Raw genomic sequence first — 19,378 nt, forward strand, 5'->3', positions numbered from 1 at the left:
TAGGACAAACGAGGAACCACAGGAGCGTTGCCAGCCTTTAAGGAAGGTGTAAGGGCTTTTTTTGAAGGTAGCCATGTCGTATCCTCCCGGAAACATCTGTTGGCAGTACTGCCACCTTGACTATTTGAAGGTTTGAGACACTCACCGGTCGCACCACAGCGTCCTCAGATAGTCTCTGGTGACCTTAACCACCATGTAGAACCACTCCCAGAAGGTGAAGTTCCTCTCGGGCAGCGCATCCTTGCAGAACTGGGTCCAACTGACTGTGGTACTGTTGAGCTCCATCGTGTTCAGCGGAAGGCTCGTTCTGAAAACAAAAATATTATAATAATAATAATAAATTTTTATTAAAGGCAAAATTACCCAGTATACATATTATGAAACAAATAAGTTGTAATATTCTAATACATTATAAGATAAAAGGTAAAATATACACAAAAACTTATAATCTATCTGGAAAGGTTAATGAAGCTCTTCCCAAGCGTCTTGGTCATGACACTGTCATTTATTTACTATTTTTGTTTTTAATAATATTTTAATAATAATAATAATAATTATATTTATTCAAGATATATATATTACATATTTTAATGTGTTAGTAACTTAAAAATATACCTTAAACTAATGTTATTACTTAAACTATAATCTTGATCCCATCCGGGTATATGCCTCCTCCATCTTCTTCCACAACTCTCTATTTTTTGCTTTCTCTAGCCAATTTTTACCTGCCACTGTAAGAAGGCATCACTCCACCTCATTTTGGGTCTGCCTCGGTATTTGTTACCTGATAGACCACTCCATGTTGTCGCTTTTAGAGTCCATCTTTAGTCTGGGACCCTAGCCACATGTCCTGCCCATTGCCATTTCATTTTTAATGCATGTTCAAGGACATCTGTCAGTTTTGTTTTTTTCCTGGTGGTTTTGTTGCGGATTTTATGCATCTTTCTGAGCCTCAAGATACTTCTTTCCATGGCATGTTGTGTTGTTAGTAACCGATGTTTAATTTTCTTTGTGTGCACCCATGTTTGGCTTGCGTATGTGAGGCATGGTAAGATACATGTATCCATTACCACCTTTTTTAACTCTAAGCTAAAGGATCCTTTTAATATTTCTTTATGTGAGCAGAACTTGTTCCAAGAGTTTTTGATCCTTCTTTCTACTTCTTCTTCGTTACTATTAGAGTTAAAAAATATTTGCTTCCCAAGATAATTTTAAGTGACCAAAACCCTCCATCACATAGATCAACCATAAAATGCTAAAGTTCATTAAAAATTTGCACGTATTTATGCACACATAGCTAATATGAAAAAAATATTGATACAACAACTATTTTAATGTTACCTTCGTCTGTATGTAATGGAATTTGTATATTTTATTACCATTCATTCAATTAACTTGGAAATTAGCACATACATCAAGAACCGATGTATACTTGGTCTGGCCATAAAATCTGTTACAATTAAAAATACAACAAAATATTAAATTTGAATTTGGAACCTGTCATTTTTATATTATGATTGTTCATTGAGTTTTCTCATTTTGGCACCTATACGAGGGCGGCACTGTAAATTTCGGGAATCAAGGAAGTGACACAACATTACTATTTAAAAATATTAATATATTTAATATTGCTTTTCGAAATATTCTCCGCGAAATTTGACACATTTTTCCATACGATGGAACCAATCATTGAAGCATCCATTCCATTCGGAACTTGGGGTCTCCAAAATGGCCGTTTTGTAGGTATCCATAGCTTCTTCAGGTGATGAAAATATCTGACCACGCAATTTATTATTTATTTTAGGGAAAGTATAGAAATCATTAGGGCCTAGGTCGGGGCTGTACGGCGGATGGTCTAATAATTCTATGTTTTCTTGCTCTAAAAACTCTTTTGTTCTGTGCGCGGTGTGAGAACTCGCATTGTCGTGATGGAGGATGATGCGACGGTTGCAGTTCTCTTTACGGAGTTCAGAAACGACCTGTGGCAAACAAATGCTAGCATACCATTCTGCATTAACCGTTCTTTGTCCCTCAAGAGGAATAGTCGCAAAATGGCCACCATTTTTTTTGCAACACTCCGTGAACGAACAATTTTTGTTGGCTCATTTTCGAACACCCAAACTCGTGACTGGTTTTTTGTTTCGGGTTCGTACGCGTATATCCAGGATTCGTCACCTGATACGAGCAAATGCGAGCTCTTCACAGAGTATCCATCGAGAAAACAACTTGTTTACACCTAATTGTTCATGCAAGATTATTTGTATTTGACTCATGCCAATGCCTAAAGATTCCTGAATTTCGCGGTATGCCACATGTCGATCTTCCTCAATCAGCTTACGCACATCATCAACGTTTTCTTTGGTGACTGCAGTTTTTGGACGACCTTGACGGAGATCATCACTGAGCTTGACACGTCCACGTTGAAATTGAGCAAACCAGCGATAAATTGTGATTTTGGATGGGGCTTCATCACCACATGCAGAAATCATCCGGTCAACACACTGTTTTTGTGTTAAACCACTTCGAAAGTCATAATAAATCATCGCTCTAGAATTTTCTCGAGTCAATTCCATTTTCTCAACGACTAAACAAGTTTGAAAAGACCTTGTGACAAGACCGAGAATCTTTTTTTAAATAAATAAATGGTATTCGATTTTTAAAACCAAAGAGTTTTCAATTAAAACGATTTTAATATGACAGGAACAATGGAAATATTCCATTCCCGATACTTTAAGTGCAGCCCTCGTACATTGTACTATATACTATGAAGTATTCAAAGCTCAAATGAAATGTATCAGATCTGTCTGCTCACTAAAAGCAACCGAATCATGTAAACGTCACTTTATTAAATTAAATATTCTTAGCATGCCATCAATATATATTTATGAAGTAGCAGTTATGGTAAGGAATAATATCAATAAATATGAAACGCTAATTTCAAAACGAAACGACAACAAATTACGACCTTTGAAGTCCAGAACAGAGTTGTATCGAAGCAGCATCTTTTGCATGGGACCAACAATTTACAACAAATTACCTGACAATATTAAGCGCAAAAATATATTCTACTTTAAAAAGTCTCTCAAATGTTACTTAATAAAAAAAGCATACTACTCATTAAAAGATTTTCTTGGCGATAAAATAGTAAATAATAAAAATTAACTTCGACTGAACTCAATATCATTGTATAGCTAATGACATTATATTATAAATTTAACTTAATAAGCCTATGAAATAATAAATATTGTATGATTGATGTTAATCTAAGTTTGCTTGGGATGTATATCTTTTTTTAGTATAGTACAATCTATACTAATATTATAAAGCTGCAGTGTTTGTTTGTTTGTTTGAACGCGCTAATCTCTGGTACTACTGGTCCGATTTGAATGATTCTTTAAGTGTTGGGTAGTCCATTTATCGAGGAAGGCTAGGCTTGTTTTTTTTTCAAAATTAGGGATCCGTAATAAAATTGTTATTTTGTAACACAAGGTGGAAAATCGAATAAAACTATCGCGTGAATTATACTTTATATGGCAAAACAACGTTTGCCGGGTCAGCTAGAATATTATAATTGTTACAGAAATTAAAACGTGAACTATGTATTCCTCTATAAGTTTGCATGCCTTGTGGGTTAGGATAAGAGCACTTGTTAATTATAAGCCAACAACATATTACTACCTTATCTTGCAAATAAAGATGATTTGATTTGATATAGTTTGCGATATTAAAATGGAGTGAGGTGATAAAGAGAACCGAATCGCTGTGATTGCATTACACAAAGTACGTATGGAGCCAAATACAATTTTTAAAAATCTCCATACACTTTGTATTAGTAAGCAGTTTGTGTAATGTGCTCTTAATACAATAAGACCTCTTCTGTTTGTGACAGAAAAAGATCTGGCCGTCCAAGATAATACTCAGTATTTTGACCTTAATTTATACATCTACATAGACTGTGACAGCTGTGAACACATCAAAAAAAAGCGGCCAACTGTTACCCTCTATTTTCAGCAACGCACGCACAATAAAACAAATTGACGTGTGTGTGTACACTAAAAAAACTAAAACAGCAGCTTACCTAAATATCTTCTCAGCCAGAAACCTGAGGTTGTCTTCTGAGAGGTCACCGCCGGTTGCCGAGCAGAACTTGATGCGAAGCGTCTCCGCTAGCTGAACCCACGTCACCTACAGCACAACGAATATGATCAAACTCCTTCTTTCTTATGGATGATGCAAAGTTTTCTTTCTACCCACATTTACTTGCAACACCAGAAGAGCCACGGGAGCGTGGTTCACCTTTAATAATGCCTACTACTCGGGTAAGTCGAGTTAGTAAGTCTTTTGTGGGACGTTGTATATGATTTTATGTACACCCATGCTAAAAATGCGATATTAAAGATTCTAAAACAGTTAGCATATTGCCAACATTAAAACACTCAATGTCCTAATAACCATTACATCATCCAAACGAGTGTTGTAATGAAATTCAGTACAACATTACAACACTCCTTTAGATGATATTATGATTAATAGGACTGGCTTTTTTATGTTAGCAGTACACAAACACGAATGTGGGTGATAATAGTATCACATGTGTGTTTTAATACCTAATTATCAACAGTTGCATACAAGACTTTATCTACACACATAATATGAATCCTCTAAAAGATTCTGGAACAGTTAGGTTACTGCTAACATTAAAACAACCAGTCCTAGTAGTAACCTAATATCATCCATTACTGATTATATACAAATAAATTAAGAATTAATGAAAGAATTATTTATTTTAGTAGTAATTTACATTTTGTATTGTGCAATTCTTAAAATTCACTTGAATATTATGTTCTCTTGCAGCGTTTAAAATATCCGGCAGTGTGCTGTCAAAACTTGAATCGCTCATTTTTTCAAGAACAATGGCGGGGTTTCGAATAACCTACTTTTTTTACGGCACGCAACGTTCTGGTAGTGTGGAAGGCGCGTAAACGAAAATTTTCTTTTTTTGAAATTCATACAGATACCACGCACCGAGCAATAAGAATGTGACTGTTTGTTGAAACTCTTTGCGTATGAAGGGATAAAAAAAACATAGGAGTGTTGTTATGAAATTCAGTACAACATTACAACACTCGTTTGGATGATGTAATGGTTATTACGACATTGGGTGTTTTAAAGTTGGTAATAAGCTAACTGTTTCAAAATCTTTAATAGAGGATTTAAAGCATTAGTGTAAACTAATATACTAGACACTACTACCGCTTCGGCGGCAGTGCTCTGAGAGAGAAGAAGCGGCGCACGAAACTCTCCCAGCGGTTTTTATTTGCGCTCTTTTTAATCAAATATACAATATCGTATTGTCATTGTTATTGCTATAAAATAATAATAATCTAGTTCCAGGCTGTCGGATCACTTAGATATTAAGCTGTGGAGTAATAGGATTTACGACAGAGCCATTTTTTAATAAAACATTTAAATTTATTTATGGCTGTGGCTGGGACTTTATTATAAAAGTGTATACATTTACCCTTAAAGCTATTATGTATCTTATGAAACCTACTAGAATTAGTTACAAGCAATCCCTTATTTCTAGTGTTATAATAACGAAAATCACTTTTAAGAGCAAAAAGGTGACCATTTTAGTGAACGTATATTAAATTTTTATAAATGTACTGACAATGAACAGTTATAATATTTATTTCTTTATTGTTGACTAGCTGAACCGGCAAACGTTGTTTTGCCATATAATTTATTTTTAGAGTAAGACCGTTTCATGGTCATTGCAACATTACTTTATTTTTCTAATGAAATAATAAAAATTAAAAGAATTTTTCTAAAATAGACGTAGCCTAAGTTACTCCTTATTACATCAGCGAAGACCCGTCAAACTAGGTCCAGCCATTTCAGAGATTAGCCGGAACAGACAGACAGACAAACCAGACGGAAAAGATTGTAAAAAATGTTATTTCGGGGTATGTATGAATATATATTCATATACATGAAGTAAAAAACGGTTATTTCAATATTACAAACAGACACTCCAATTTTATTTATATGTATAGATTTTCTCTTAAATGTCGATGTAATGACTGGACGATGTAATGGTTAGTGACCCTGACTACTAAGCTAGAGTTCCCGGGTTCGAATCCCGGTAGGTGCAATCATTTAAATGATGAATATGAATGTTTGTTTCCGAGTCATAGACGTTTATTTGTATTTATGTATGTTTAAGTAAGTATATTGTATTAAATATATCGTTGTCTTGTACCCATAGTACAGGTTTGGGGCAAGATAATTTGTGTAAAAGTGTGTTAATATTATTATTATAATTGTGTAAGTCACCTTGTCGGGAACGGCAAATGGGATTCTTCCCGGGGGACTGAAGGCATTGTCCCAGGTGACGGTGGCCCAGCCATGAGGCTCCTGGTTGCCATGTACGATGACGACCACAGGCAACGACAGTGTCCATACCTGTAACAATGGCTTGTTGGAATAAAACGCTGCGTAACGTAACGCGTAACGGCGCCAGTCAATCTTGCTTCCCTTTCTCTCACGTACATACATTTTGAATCGACTCATCGAAGAAAACAGCAATGAGTTCTACTACGGCCGTTCCCAATATACTATCTACAGATAGAGATACATTACTACCTTCTACTGTCAGTAATTAGCTGTCAATAATCTGAAGCTGTCTCAATATACCCGATAAGTCATTCTTATCGCCTAATATTGGGACGCATGAATTGCAATTTCCATACAAACTTCTATCGCTGGTAAGTTATACGTCGTTCCATTGACAGACAGCGTGCACGGATAAGGTGAGTTACCGTCGATAAGTTTATTGGGCCAGAAAAGTCAACGATAGTTACGATTTTTATCTCAAGTAAGATGAATATTGGGAACGGCCGTTAGTAAAGTGATTTTTGCAATTCATTTGATACAAAACATATTTTTTTTTCGTTTCATATATCTCTGATAATCGAATCGGTGGCAAAGTACAATAAACAACCATATTAATACTATTATATTAATTTGTATGTTAAAATATTCAAGCCTGCAATTAATAAAACCATACTTGTCTCGCGCTAACCCTGAAATTGTCAACTGACTGTATGATCGCCAACCGGTTATAACCAATTTCGCCGTGTACGCAAAAAGCGGCCAGTGGACACTTACACATGCCCGGATCATTGTAGTTGTGCTACCAGTGGGAGGCTCCTTTGCGCAGGATGCCGGCTAGATTATGGTAACACAACGGCGCCTATTTCTGCCGTGAAGCAGTAATGTGTAATAATCGGTCTGAAGGGCGCCGTAGCTAGTAAAATTACTGAACAAAATAACATCTTATGTCTCAAGGTGACGAGCGCAATTCTAGTGGCGCTCAGAAATTTTTGGGTTTTTCAATAATCCTAAATGGCACTGCATTGTAACGGACAGGGCGTATCAATTACCATCAGCTAAACGTCCTGCCCGTCACATCCCTTGGGAATTCAAAAATCAAAACGTTTATTGAACTCATAACATTGATTTACAATGGCTTAAGTTCAGTCATACACTTAATTTCATAGTATTAATTAAAAAATATCAAACAGATAAAGTTAAAATCAAACAAATCAAATAAGTAATAATATCTGGACGACCGAGCCTTGCTCGGATTTTTAAGAATGTACAAAACTTGAACAAAAAAAAAACTAATAGGACATCTGGATTCGAACCGGGGTCTTCTGCTTTCCGGATCACCCAATCTGAGCTATAATAGTCTTGTATATAGTGGCGAAATTTACCTTTGTATTCTAATGTTATTGTAGCTGTTTCTCATTCAAACATGGATGAAACCATTTTTTTTAAATTGAAACCTAGCTAGATCGATTTATCACCCCCGAAATCCCCTGCATACTTAATTTTATGAAAATCGTTGAAGCCGTTTCCGAGATTCAGATTATATATATATACAAGAATTGCTCGTTTAAAGATATAAGATAAATAACATCAAACAATTAAAATCACATAAAACAAATCACACTTAAGTAGATCAATTCAATTCCAGGCCGCTTTATCATTTAAATAATCTTGGATATTGTAATAGCCTTTGCTGCTTAATTTACTTTTTGTGAAGGCTTTGAATTTGTTTTTGTTATATGTATATTCAATATAAAAACGCCGTTTATACCCACTTGGAACACAAGCTCTCCGCCTCCCACGTTGAACTCAGACTGGAACAACAGAGTCAACTTCTCATCCATCACGCTCTCGGTGCCTTTCTTCTCGGCACGTTTGATCTTGCGCAGCTGCATATTACTGAAAAAGAAAACAATGTTTTATTTATATTTTACAGATAATTCCTGCCGCCGAATTCCACCTTCGCACAACACGCCACAAATTAGGATATCATCCCCACCATCTGGATGTGTGTCGGTCCTCCACAGTGCGGTTTTCAAGGAGCTTTCTTCCACGTACGACAAAGCTGTGGAATGAGCTTACTTGTGTGGTGTTTCCAGGACGATACGACATGGGTACCTTCAAAAAAAGCGCGTACACCTTCCTTAAAGGCCAGCAACGCTCCTGTGATTCCTCTGGTGTTGCAAGATATTGTGGGAGGCGGTGATCACTTAATACCAGGTGACCCGTACGCTCGTTTGTCCTCCTATTCCATAAAAACTCCATTAAGGTGTGTAAACACCATGATAAGTCGAAATAGTTTAGTCTTACAAATAGAAAAACTTCTGAAAAAGAAAATGAAACAATTTTTATTTACGTAAAACTTACAAAAAGCATCTGTAAGTCAGTCATAAAATGTTCACAAGTGCGCAAAAGCGTCAAAAAGTAAATTGCGTAAGTAATTTAAAATACGTCAGTGGATGCTACAGGGTCGCAGAGACTCGCGATATGTATGGTACCGTACTCGAAACTTCTTTATCTATATATATATATATAAATGAATTGCTGTTCGTTAGTCTCGCTAAAACTCGAGAACGGCTAGACCGATATGGCTAATTTTGGTCTTGAATTATTTGTGGAAGTCCAGGGAAGGTTTAAATGGTGAATAAATATGAAAATGCTCAGAATTAAATAGAAACAACAATTTTGTTTTTCCTTTGATGTGTCCTCCGTCGTTCACAAATCAAATTGAAAGAATAGTTTAAAATGATTAACTAATAAGAATTTTTAAATCTTTCTAACTTTCTCAGGTGAAAAATAAACTTAGTTTTAGCTAACAATGGTTTTTAGATTAACAACAGTTGTTAATTATCAATCAGATTATTTTTATGTAGACTGATAAATCATAAGTTTGAGAGTGAATGAAGTACATAGGCTTAGAATGCAAAGAGTTTGTGCAAATCAAACAGCCATAATATCGTCATTCGAGCTGACAAAACACCTGCCGGTGAACACACAAGGAGATTTAATTCACCCACCATTGACGAAGTGGCGTTGATATTGTGGGAGAAAATTTACAAACTAAAGCAATAATTCTTATTTCCAATATTTTTTTTTTGTACGGACATATTTTCTATTATTGACAAATATAAAAAAACATTATTCTGTTTATTATATACAGAGCAACGTCTGTCGGGTCAGCTAGTCATCAATATATTAATTAATATTATAGTAACCTTTTCCCATTAAAACAGTTTTTATATATGTCTTGAATGTTTTGTCGGGCAATTCTGTTATGGTCGTGGGGAGCTTATTATAAAATCTAACAGAATTTCCCAAAACTGACTTATTCGCCTTAGTGGTTCTAAAACTAGGTTCTAATAAGTATGTTATGTTTGATATTGTAAAATTTTAGCTGTTAAGTTTTATACCTTATACTACAACAGAGCTAAACGAAATAACATGTTGAACAAGACTCTTAACAGATAAGTACAAAATAGGGTACAACTCCATAAAGGTGTGTACACACCATGATAAGCAGAAATAGTTTATTCACAAAACCTCACGAAATAAGTATGCTATGTTTGAAATTGTTAAATTTTAGCTCATCAGTTTTATATAAAAAAAAATCCTGCCATGAGAATTCAACCAAAAAACAAAATTCAATTACATATTACGGAATACTCACTAATAACTACTAAATAAATATAATAAAGTGTCTTATGCTAAGCCTAAGGCAATAGAGTCGACGATAATAAATCTTTATTTTTATGACAATAAGGGACGAGACGAGCAGGACGTTCAGCTGATGGTAATTGATACGACCTGCCCCATTAAAATACTTGAAAAACACAATAACTCTGAGCGGCACTACAATTGGAGGTAGTTAAGCAGAAAGGACTCAAGCCACACAAAGGCACTTTTGAGTTATAGGCATTTCAAGTTTCAGCTTTAATCTTATCCATATAAAATATATCCAATAAAAAACAGTTTCAGTACCTATACATTATAAAAATAGGGTTTTCACTACATGACAGATTCGACCGTCAGGAGTATGATGGCATCCTTAACTCATTTTTTACATACATACTTAACTTATTTCCAAAGTGTGGTTTGAGTCCTTTCTGCATAACTACGTCCAATTGCGATCGTCGCCTTGAGACATATGATGTTAATTCTAATTTGCGCAGTAATTTCACTAGCTACGGCGCCCTTCAGACCGAAACACAGTAATGCTTACACATTACTGCTTCACGGCAGAAATAGGCGCCGTTGTGGTACCCATAATCTAGCCGGCATCCTGTGTAAAGGAGCCTCCGACTGGTAAATGAACTCACCGGAAGCTGACGCTGAGCTGCCTGCCAGTGGGCTGGTACTCCATGCAGCCGCTGTTGTTGAGAATGTCCCCACACTCCTGAGGCTGCTTGCCGCGTCCGCTCTGCGTCTCGCTCTTCAGCAGCAGCTGGGCCTGCTGCTCCGATATTATCACCACCTGTTCAACATTCAACACTCATAATATCTATTTCCACCTCTCCAGCACGAAAAGGGCGCTATTTCAACGTGAAAACTCGCAGCATAAACGCTTTTTGCTGCGAGCGTGAGGCAAATTGATTTAAACTTCGAACCCCACGTGACCATACATCCGGGAGTTACTCCGCGTTAAAAAAAATAAACAATGCGATCCGGTGCGTTCCGAAACTCATTTTAATATTCATATTATCTCATTGTCACAAAAATTTATATGTTACTTATCGAAATTTAGATTTATAATTTTTTCAACTATTTATGATTTTTTTTATGAGGGTTTGATATGTATAATAAACATTGTTAAATATTATCTTAATTGTTTCTCTTACTATAAACTATAACACTTTTCTCGCTAGTCGAGGTGAAAAGTTGCATGTTTCACACGAGAGCAATTTTTTTTTATCTCGTGCCCTTAAATCACTCACTACCTCAGTAGTATACAGGATGTCCCAAAGTTATGGGACATGAAGGGAAATTACCTTAAACATCGAAGATAAGCTATTTCACTGAAAAAAGACTTTGTGTTATTTTTAAAAGTAATTCTGCATTCAAAGATTTTCTAAAAATTTCTTGCCTCATCTGGGAATTGAACCGACTTAAATGTAAAAAAAAAACACCCCTTCTTTTATGATGCCAATCGAAAGAATGGCCAAAAACTAATAACTCTTCTTAAGTAACATAGTATTTGAAAAGAAAGTAGTCAATTAAGTGGGTATTTTTTTGTAAATTAATTAATTAAATGCTCAAAATGTAATCTCTCTTGTCTTACGCAAATCGCCAATCTTTTAATGAGTCCGCTGCCTGTTGATTTTCTTATCATTTTATGGTGAATACTCGATATGATATGGCACAATTCTGTTTGTAACTCGCCCACGAAATCTAATGGTGTAAGGTCCGGGGATCTGGCCGGCCATCTAATCGGTCCATTCGTACCAATCCAAGTAGGAAAACATTCATTTTACGTTGTTCCTTTCTTTTAAAATACTATGTTATTTAAGAGGAGTTATTTGTTTTTGGCCATTCTTTCGATTGGCATCATAAAAGTAGGGGTGGTTTTTTTTACATTTAAGTCGGTTCGATTCCCAGACGAGGCAAGTAATTTTTATAAAATCTTTTAATGCAGAATTACTAACTTTTAAAAATAACATAAAGTCTTCTTTCAGTAAAATAGCCTATATTCGATATTTAAGGTACTTTCCCTTCATATCCCATAACTTTGGGACATCCTGTATATTAGATTCAAATTCAATTCTAGACTACTTCGCCAATTCGTGATTCAAGTCAACACTCGCAGCAAAAAATAACTTTGCGCACTTGTTGAACAGATAACTATTGATCGGATCCCTTTGTCATTCTTGGCATACCAGTCTCTTTGCGTTTGCCTGTCGGCACAGATGATATAAAAAAATGGCGTCAAAGCTGAAATTTCGTCTCGATTTGTTATTTACTTAATAAATATAAATTTAACAATAATTAAAATGAATTCCAGCGGTTAAGAGAGCGACATGGAGATTGATTTTACTCCACCAGAAAACCTGCTTCCAGCGAAGTCAAAAGACAATTAAATTTAATGTATAATATAAAAAGCGTGTTTTATTTCCCTGCATTCTTTTGAGAAAAGCACTATATATGCCTCGGCGGGAAATGACAATTGCCTGTGTCAGCTTGATGTGTTTACAAGCGCTGCCAACGTCATGAACTGTCATAAGACATTTGACATTTTTGACATTATTTGACATTTTTAATTTCACGATACATGATTGGTTCGATTAGACATCCCAATTAATTATAATATTTATTAAGCTACTTACTGTGTTAGTATTGTTTTACATAATTACTAGCTGACCCAGCAAATGTTGTATTGCCGATATTAAAATCGCGATACAAAAGTAACTGTTGATCGTAGGAGGTTGAAAATTTTATGTATTTTTTAATGCTGACTCATAATCAAATAATTAAAAAAAAATTAAAAAAAAAATTGGCGTGGACCTCCCCTAACATTTAGGGGGATGAAAAATAGATGTTGTCCGATTCTCAGACCTATAATATGCACTCAAAATTTCATGAGAATCGGTCAAGCCGTTTCGAAGGAGGTTAACTACAAACACCGTGACATGAGAATTTTATATATTAGATAACTATAATTTTAGAAAAAACTATAATAGCAAATTGTATTAAATTATTTGGTTAACTTGGTTCGTGTAAGTTAGTTGGCACTAAAGTAGTGCCAACTAACAGTTGCTAGCATCATCACTGTGACAGTCGTGTCCTATATAAACCAGAGCGCTGAGTTCGAGAGAATTTTATCTCAGTGGATACTCCATAGGGAGTGCCGCTTGCACCTCTCTCTCCCCATAAGAAGGTCGCCTTCGATGAAGGCTTAGAGGGCACCTGCCCAAAGCCAACTGCAGGTGTTGTTTAGTGGGTAGGCACCTAGGTTTTCACGTGAGTCTCACATAGCCAACGCAGACTTATGCTGCGTTGGTATGCTTGTATGAGCATTCACCACCTCCCTCCCGTAGTTATCCCGGAGGGTAGCCCTTTCCCTTTGTTTGGGCGCGAAAAAAATCGCGACAACAATAATAATTGTGAATTGTAAGGGGTAAAACGCTGCCCAAATTGTATTGAGTCACTTATTATAATAATTATTAGTGGAAATAGTAAAATACAGAATTTCTATTTTAAGTGCGTTTAAATTACCCACCCCTTCTACATCTGTCGGGTGTTTAATTAAAACTAATACTCGCCTCCAATTGCCTATTTTTTTTATGGAATAGGAGGGCAAACGAGCGTACGGGGTCACCTGGTGTTAAGTGATCACCGCCTCCCACATTCTCTTGCAACACCAGAGGAATCACAGGAGCGTTGCTGGCCTTTAAGGAAGGTGTACGCGCTTTTTTGAAGGTGCCCATGTCGTATCGTCCCGGAAACACCGCACAAGGAAGCTCATTCCACAGCTTCGTAGTACGTGGAAGAAAGCTCCTTGTAAACTGCACTGTGGAGGACCGCCACACATCCAGATGGTGGGGATGATATCCTAACTTGTGGCGTGTCGTGCGAAGGTGGAATTCGGCGGCAGGAATCAGGTGAAACAGCTCTTCGGAACACTCTCCGTGATAAATGCTACGCAACGCCAAGTGATCCAGCCGTTCACAGAGCACTGGGTCCCCGACAATTCGAGCTGCTCTGCGTTGCACGCGGTCAATTGGATCGCCTTTGCAATAATGTTCTATTAATGTACGTATTAGTAATGAGATAAGCAGTCAACTCACAGTGACCCTGGGTGGCGTCATATGCACGTTAAGCTGACCTCCAACTAGAAGTCGCACGGTCGCTGTGAACCTAGAACCAATACCACACTCAAAACTTGTCTAACTTACAATTTATAGCGATAATCATATACATATACGGCCGTTCCCAATATACTATCTATAGATAGAGATAAATTACTACCTTCTACTGTCAGTAATTAGCTGTCCCAATATACCCGATAAGTCATTCTTATAGCCTTATATTGAGACGCGTGAATTGCAATTTACATACAAACTTCTATCGCTGGTAAGCTATACGTCGTCTCATTGACAGACAGTGTGTACGAATAAGGTGAGTTGCCGTCGATAAGGTTTTTGGGACAGAAAAGACAACGATAGTTACGATTTTTATCTCAAGTAAGAGATAGACAGAATATTGGGGACGGCCGTTACAAAAAGAAACAAATTATCACAATAAGGGACAAGACGAGCAGTATGTTCAGCTGATGATGATTGATACGCTCTGCCTATTACAATGCAGTGCCGCTCAGGATTCTTGAAAAACACAAAACACAATTCTGGGCGGCACTACAATTGCACTCGTCACCTTGAGACATAAGATGTTAAGTCTCATTTGCCCAGTAATTTCACTAGCTACGGCGCCCTTCAGACCGAAACACAGTAATGTTTACACATTACTGCTTCACGGCAGAAATAGGCGCCGTTGTGGTACCCATAATCTACCCGGCATCCTGCGCAATGGAGCCTCCCACTGGTATGAAAGTTTTTTTTTACGCTTTCACATTTAAATCACTGAACTGATTTTGATGAAATTTCATACAGAGACAGACTACTTGGAAAAGGACATAGGCTACCTTTTATTGCGAAAAAAGTATGGGAATTCGTCATGTTCAGTGATAAAACCATAAAACTTTGTATTTAGACGATAATGCTTACACATTACTGCTTCACGACAGAAAAAGGCACCGTTAAAACACTTACCTCGTGTTCGTCTTCATCACTTGTGGCGGCTGCTTCTCAATCACGAACGTCGATGTCACCAAAGTTGACAGAAGACTTGTCACCTGGTCAAGATGGACATTGTTAGTGTGATCAGCGGAATATCTGAGAAGAAATGCTTTATAATCGCAAATAAAATGCTCACAGAATACTTTTATCTACGGTGTCTGTGGGTGATGCATCTACTGTACTCAATAACTTTTGTTATGTATTAATTAACTATTATCCCAAATACCATAGACCCATATAGCCGAATGGTTTGTGACCCTGACTACTTAGCAAGAGGTCCCGAAGACTTGTAGGTGCAGGCATTTATATGATGAATATGGATGTTTGTTTCCGAGTCATGGATGTTTATAAGTATTTATGTATGTTTAAGTAAGTATATTGTATTAAATATATCGTCGTCTTGTACCCATAGGTCAGGCTATGCCTAATTTGAGGCAAGATCATTTGTGACTATTTAATTTTAGTATTTTTGTTGCATCACTTTTCATACAACGTAATTGATTTAAAAGAGTGCCAATGAGTATCTTGCGAGTTCTTCTCATCTAGACCCTTTACGCAGTAAATTTTTAAGACATTCACAAGAGTCTTTTGATAGTTGTTAAGAGGGTAATGGAGAGGGATATGCTCGGAGTATTCACTGCGAGATCGAATTAGAAATGAGGAGATCTGTATGAGAACTAAATTTTGCGACATAGCCCAAATAGCCCAAAAAATAGCTCATGGTCGCTCAGAGGGCAATGGAGAGAGATCTGCGAGATCGAATCAGAAATGAGGAGATCCGTAGGAGAACCAAAGTAACCGACATAGTCCAAATGATTGCGAAACTGAAGCGGCAGTGGGCAGGGCACATAGTTCGACGGACAGATGGCCGTTTGGGGCAGTAAAGTCCTCGAAGGCGACCACGTACCGAAAGACGTAGTTTTGGTAGGCTCCCCACAAGATGGACCGACGATCTGGTCAAGATCGCCGGAATACGTTGGATGAGGACAGCGCAGGACCGATCGTCGTGGAGATCCTTGGGTGAGGCCTTTGTCCACCATGGACGTCTTTCGGCTGATGATGATGAAGGCTTATTGTGTTTTCACATGGAGCTATTTCAAATATCAACTCACTTGTTGAATATCAACTGTGAAACTTTTGTGATTTCTAGAGGATTAAGCATCTTAGGTTGCCTTGGCGGTTAAAGCGATGTTTTCTGGTGAAATGCCCTGTAAAGATCCCCGAGGAACTCGCAATAACGGGTTCTCGACGAGATTTGAGGAGGTTTTACGACCCAAATTAGGATATAACCCCACCATCTGGATATGTGGCGCTTCTCCAAGGAGCGGTTTTAAGGGAACTTTCTTCCACGTACTACAAAGCTGTGGAATGAGCTTCCATGTGCGGTGTTTCCGGGACGATACGACATGGGTACCTTCAAAAAAAGCGCGTACATTATTCTAAAAGGAAACGCTTCTGTATTTCCTTTGGTATTGCAAGAGAATGTGGGCGGTGGTGATCACTTAACACCCGTACACTAGTTTGTCATCCTCTTCCTTTTATCCTCTTCTTCTTCTTCTCTTTCTCATAAAAAAAAAGAGATGCCGAAGTGTCTTGAGTCCCCACTCCCTGTGTTAAATGAAACTCACTAAATGTTTATGTGATTTGATCCCTATTACGATGGTGGCAGGACTTTTTTTTGTATGACAATAAGGGACTAGACGAGCACGACGTTCAGCTGATGGTAATTGATACGACCTGCCCATTAAAATACTTGAAAAACACAATAATTCTGAGCGGCACTTCAACTGCACTCGTCACCTTGAGACATAAGATGTTCAATCTCATTTGCCCAGTAATTTCACTAGCTACGACGCCCTTCAGATCGCAACACAGTAATGCTCACACATTACTGCTTCACGGCCGAAATAGGCGCCGTTGTGGTAAAAAGCGCAAATAAAAAAGAATGCTGGGAGAGTTTCTTGCACCGCTTCTTCTCTCTCAGAGCGCCATTTGTTTCCGAAGCGCTAGTAGTATCTAGTATATTAGAAATGACACCAAAAAAGAATTCTAAAGGAATCAATTTTGAGAAAACAAATGCCTTTTATGCCTTTTCATTACTGCTTCACGGCAGAAACACAACAATGTATTTTTTTACGAAAATAATAGACGTTACGAGCAAGACGTTCAGCTGATGGTACTTGATACGCCCTACCCATTACAATGCAGTGCCGCTCAGGATTATTGAAAAATCCAAAAATTCTGAGCGGCACTACAATTGCGCTCGTCACCATAAGATGTTAAGTCACATTTTCCCAGTAATAACACTAGCTGTTCACACATTACTGCTTTACGGCATAATCTCGGCAGCATCCTACCTGCTTGCTCATCTCGTCCAGCATCTCGACGAGGTGCGGCTGCCGCAGCTCGAGGATGGTCTTGCTGTTGATCCGCGCCACGTTGCTGACCTGCTGGCGAGTGCTCCAGATCAGGTCGGCCAAAAGCTCGCACCACTCCTGGATGGTGTTCAAGTTGGACTGCATCGGGACGCCGTTGCCGCTCAACTGCTGCTCGCGTTTCCATCTTATTTTTTGAAGTGAAAATTTCTTTAGCATCGTTGTTCAAATTCAAATATTTTTATTCAAAATAGGATTTAAAATCACTTATTGAACGTCAAAAACTACCACCCATTCAAAAGAGACTGCCTCAGACCTGAGAAGATGGGGCGCAAGAAACTCAGCGGGCTTAATTTTTTAATATAAAAAATGGATTACAATGTAATATCGTACAATAAACATTTATAATTAAAGAGCCTGAGGGTGTTCGCTTTATTCCCAGTCCGTGGTGTCATTAAGAAAATCGTTTATGCTATAATAACCTTTCCCACACAAACGTTTTTTAACAATTCTTTTAAATTTCGTAACACATTTGTTTTGTACATTTTCTGGGATCATATTGTAGAAGCATATACATCGCCCAACAAAAGACTTACTAACTCGACCCAACCGAGTAGTAGGCATAACAAGTTTATGTTTGTTCCTCGTGTTAAAATTATGAATGTCACAGTTTCTAGAAAATTCCTCAATGTGCTTATGAACATACAAAACATTATCGAAAATGTATTGAGATGCAACAGTCAAAATGTTTATTTCTTTAAATTTTTCTCATAATGATTATTTAGGACCTAGGTTATAAATCGCGCGAATAGCCCTCTTCTGCAGCACAAAGATGGTATTAATATCGGCCGCACTGCCCCATAACAATATACCAAAGGACATAATACTATGGAAATAACTAAAGTATACTAACTTATGATTTTAAAGGCGAAAAAATAAGACAGCAGAAAGAGACAGACACATAAATTCATAAGATTTAACGTGGGGGAAAATGAGATAGATGATTAGAGTTACAGTGTTTTGTTACCAGGCGATCATAGCTGAAGAAGAGATTGTTTTATGTCACGGACGAGTAAAAACAGAAGGACTCCGCGCCGTGATATTAGCAAGTTATGCTAGTGTGTGTGCGGTTACGGGGGATACAAGTTATACAATTGTTTCTGCCTTAAATAATCATATATGGCCACAAATACCTATATAGTATCGTTTTTACACTTTTTCACAACACACGACGGCATTTTTAAAATATTTTATTGCGACGCAAACTGATCTGTCACAGACGATGACAATTCTCATAATGGCCGCCTATCGGCGTGAAGTAGTGTAAGTGTGTGCGTGGGGCTATGTATTTACACGTTACTCAGCTTGTTTTGGTGCTACACTGTTATGTAAGGTGACACGGAACCCTTATTTTTTTACTAGTCCGTGCTTAAAACAATTCGACACGTGTTTCGCCTCTACACGTTATCACCGAGACATCACTGAATATGTGTCTTTTGGTCGATATGATGAAGTCAATCTCATTTTTGGTGGCACCATCGGGGCTGATCCAAGATCCTCCTTCTCCATGAAGTCAGCCAGCATCTGGCCTCTGGCGTTCCGATTTCTATAACCAAATTTCCCCACTCTCAACTCATCGCCGCTCCGTTTGCCCAGTTTTGCGTTAAGGTCTCCCATGACAACGTGGAAGTGGGTCTTTAGGAGTGCGAATGGCTGTTGAGATGTCCTCATACATGGCCTCCACTTCCTCGTTTAAGTGTGTCGAAGTCGGAGCGTAAACCTGAATGACCTTCAACAAATACCGTTGTGTAATTCTGAGTATTA

At 37.5% G+C, this 19,378-nt stretch overlaps 1 protein-coding gene across 1 annotated transcript in view; it reads right to left on the reverse strand.

Annotated features, from left to right (window-relative positions):
* The window catches only part of LOC126975029 (signal transducer and activator of transcription 5B), a 58,293-nt gene that overhangs the window by 22,473 nt on the left and 16,442 nt on the right, over positions 1-19,378 (reverse strand). The window contains exons 8-15 of the mRNA XM_050822803.1: positions 17,537-17,741; positions 15,153-15,235; positions 14,172-14,241; positions 10,710-10,864; positions 8,169-8,292; positions 6,337-6,465; positions 4,079-4,185; positions 146-307 (exon numbers count right to left, since the gene is read on the reverse strand). Of these exons, the coding sequence (XP_050678760.1) occupies positions 146-307; positions 4,079-4,185; positions 6,337-6,465; positions 8,169-8,292; positions 10,710-10,864; positions 14,172-14,241; positions 15,153-15,235; positions 17,537-17,741 (1,035 nt within the window). The remainder of the gene's footprint in view (positions 1-145; positions 308-4,078; positions 4,186-6,336; positions 6,466-8,168; positions 8,293-10,709; positions 10,865-14,171; positions 14,242-15,152; positions 15,236-17,536; positions 17,742-19,378) is intronic.

The sequence above is a fragment of the Leptidea sinapis genome, chromosome 2 (assembly GCF_905404315.1).
Source record: "Leptidea sinapis chromosome 2, ilLepSina1.1, whole genome shotgun sequence".
Classification (NCBI taxonomy): Eukaryota; Metazoa; Arthropoda; class Insecta; order Lepidoptera; family Pieridae; genus Leptidea; species Leptidea sinapis.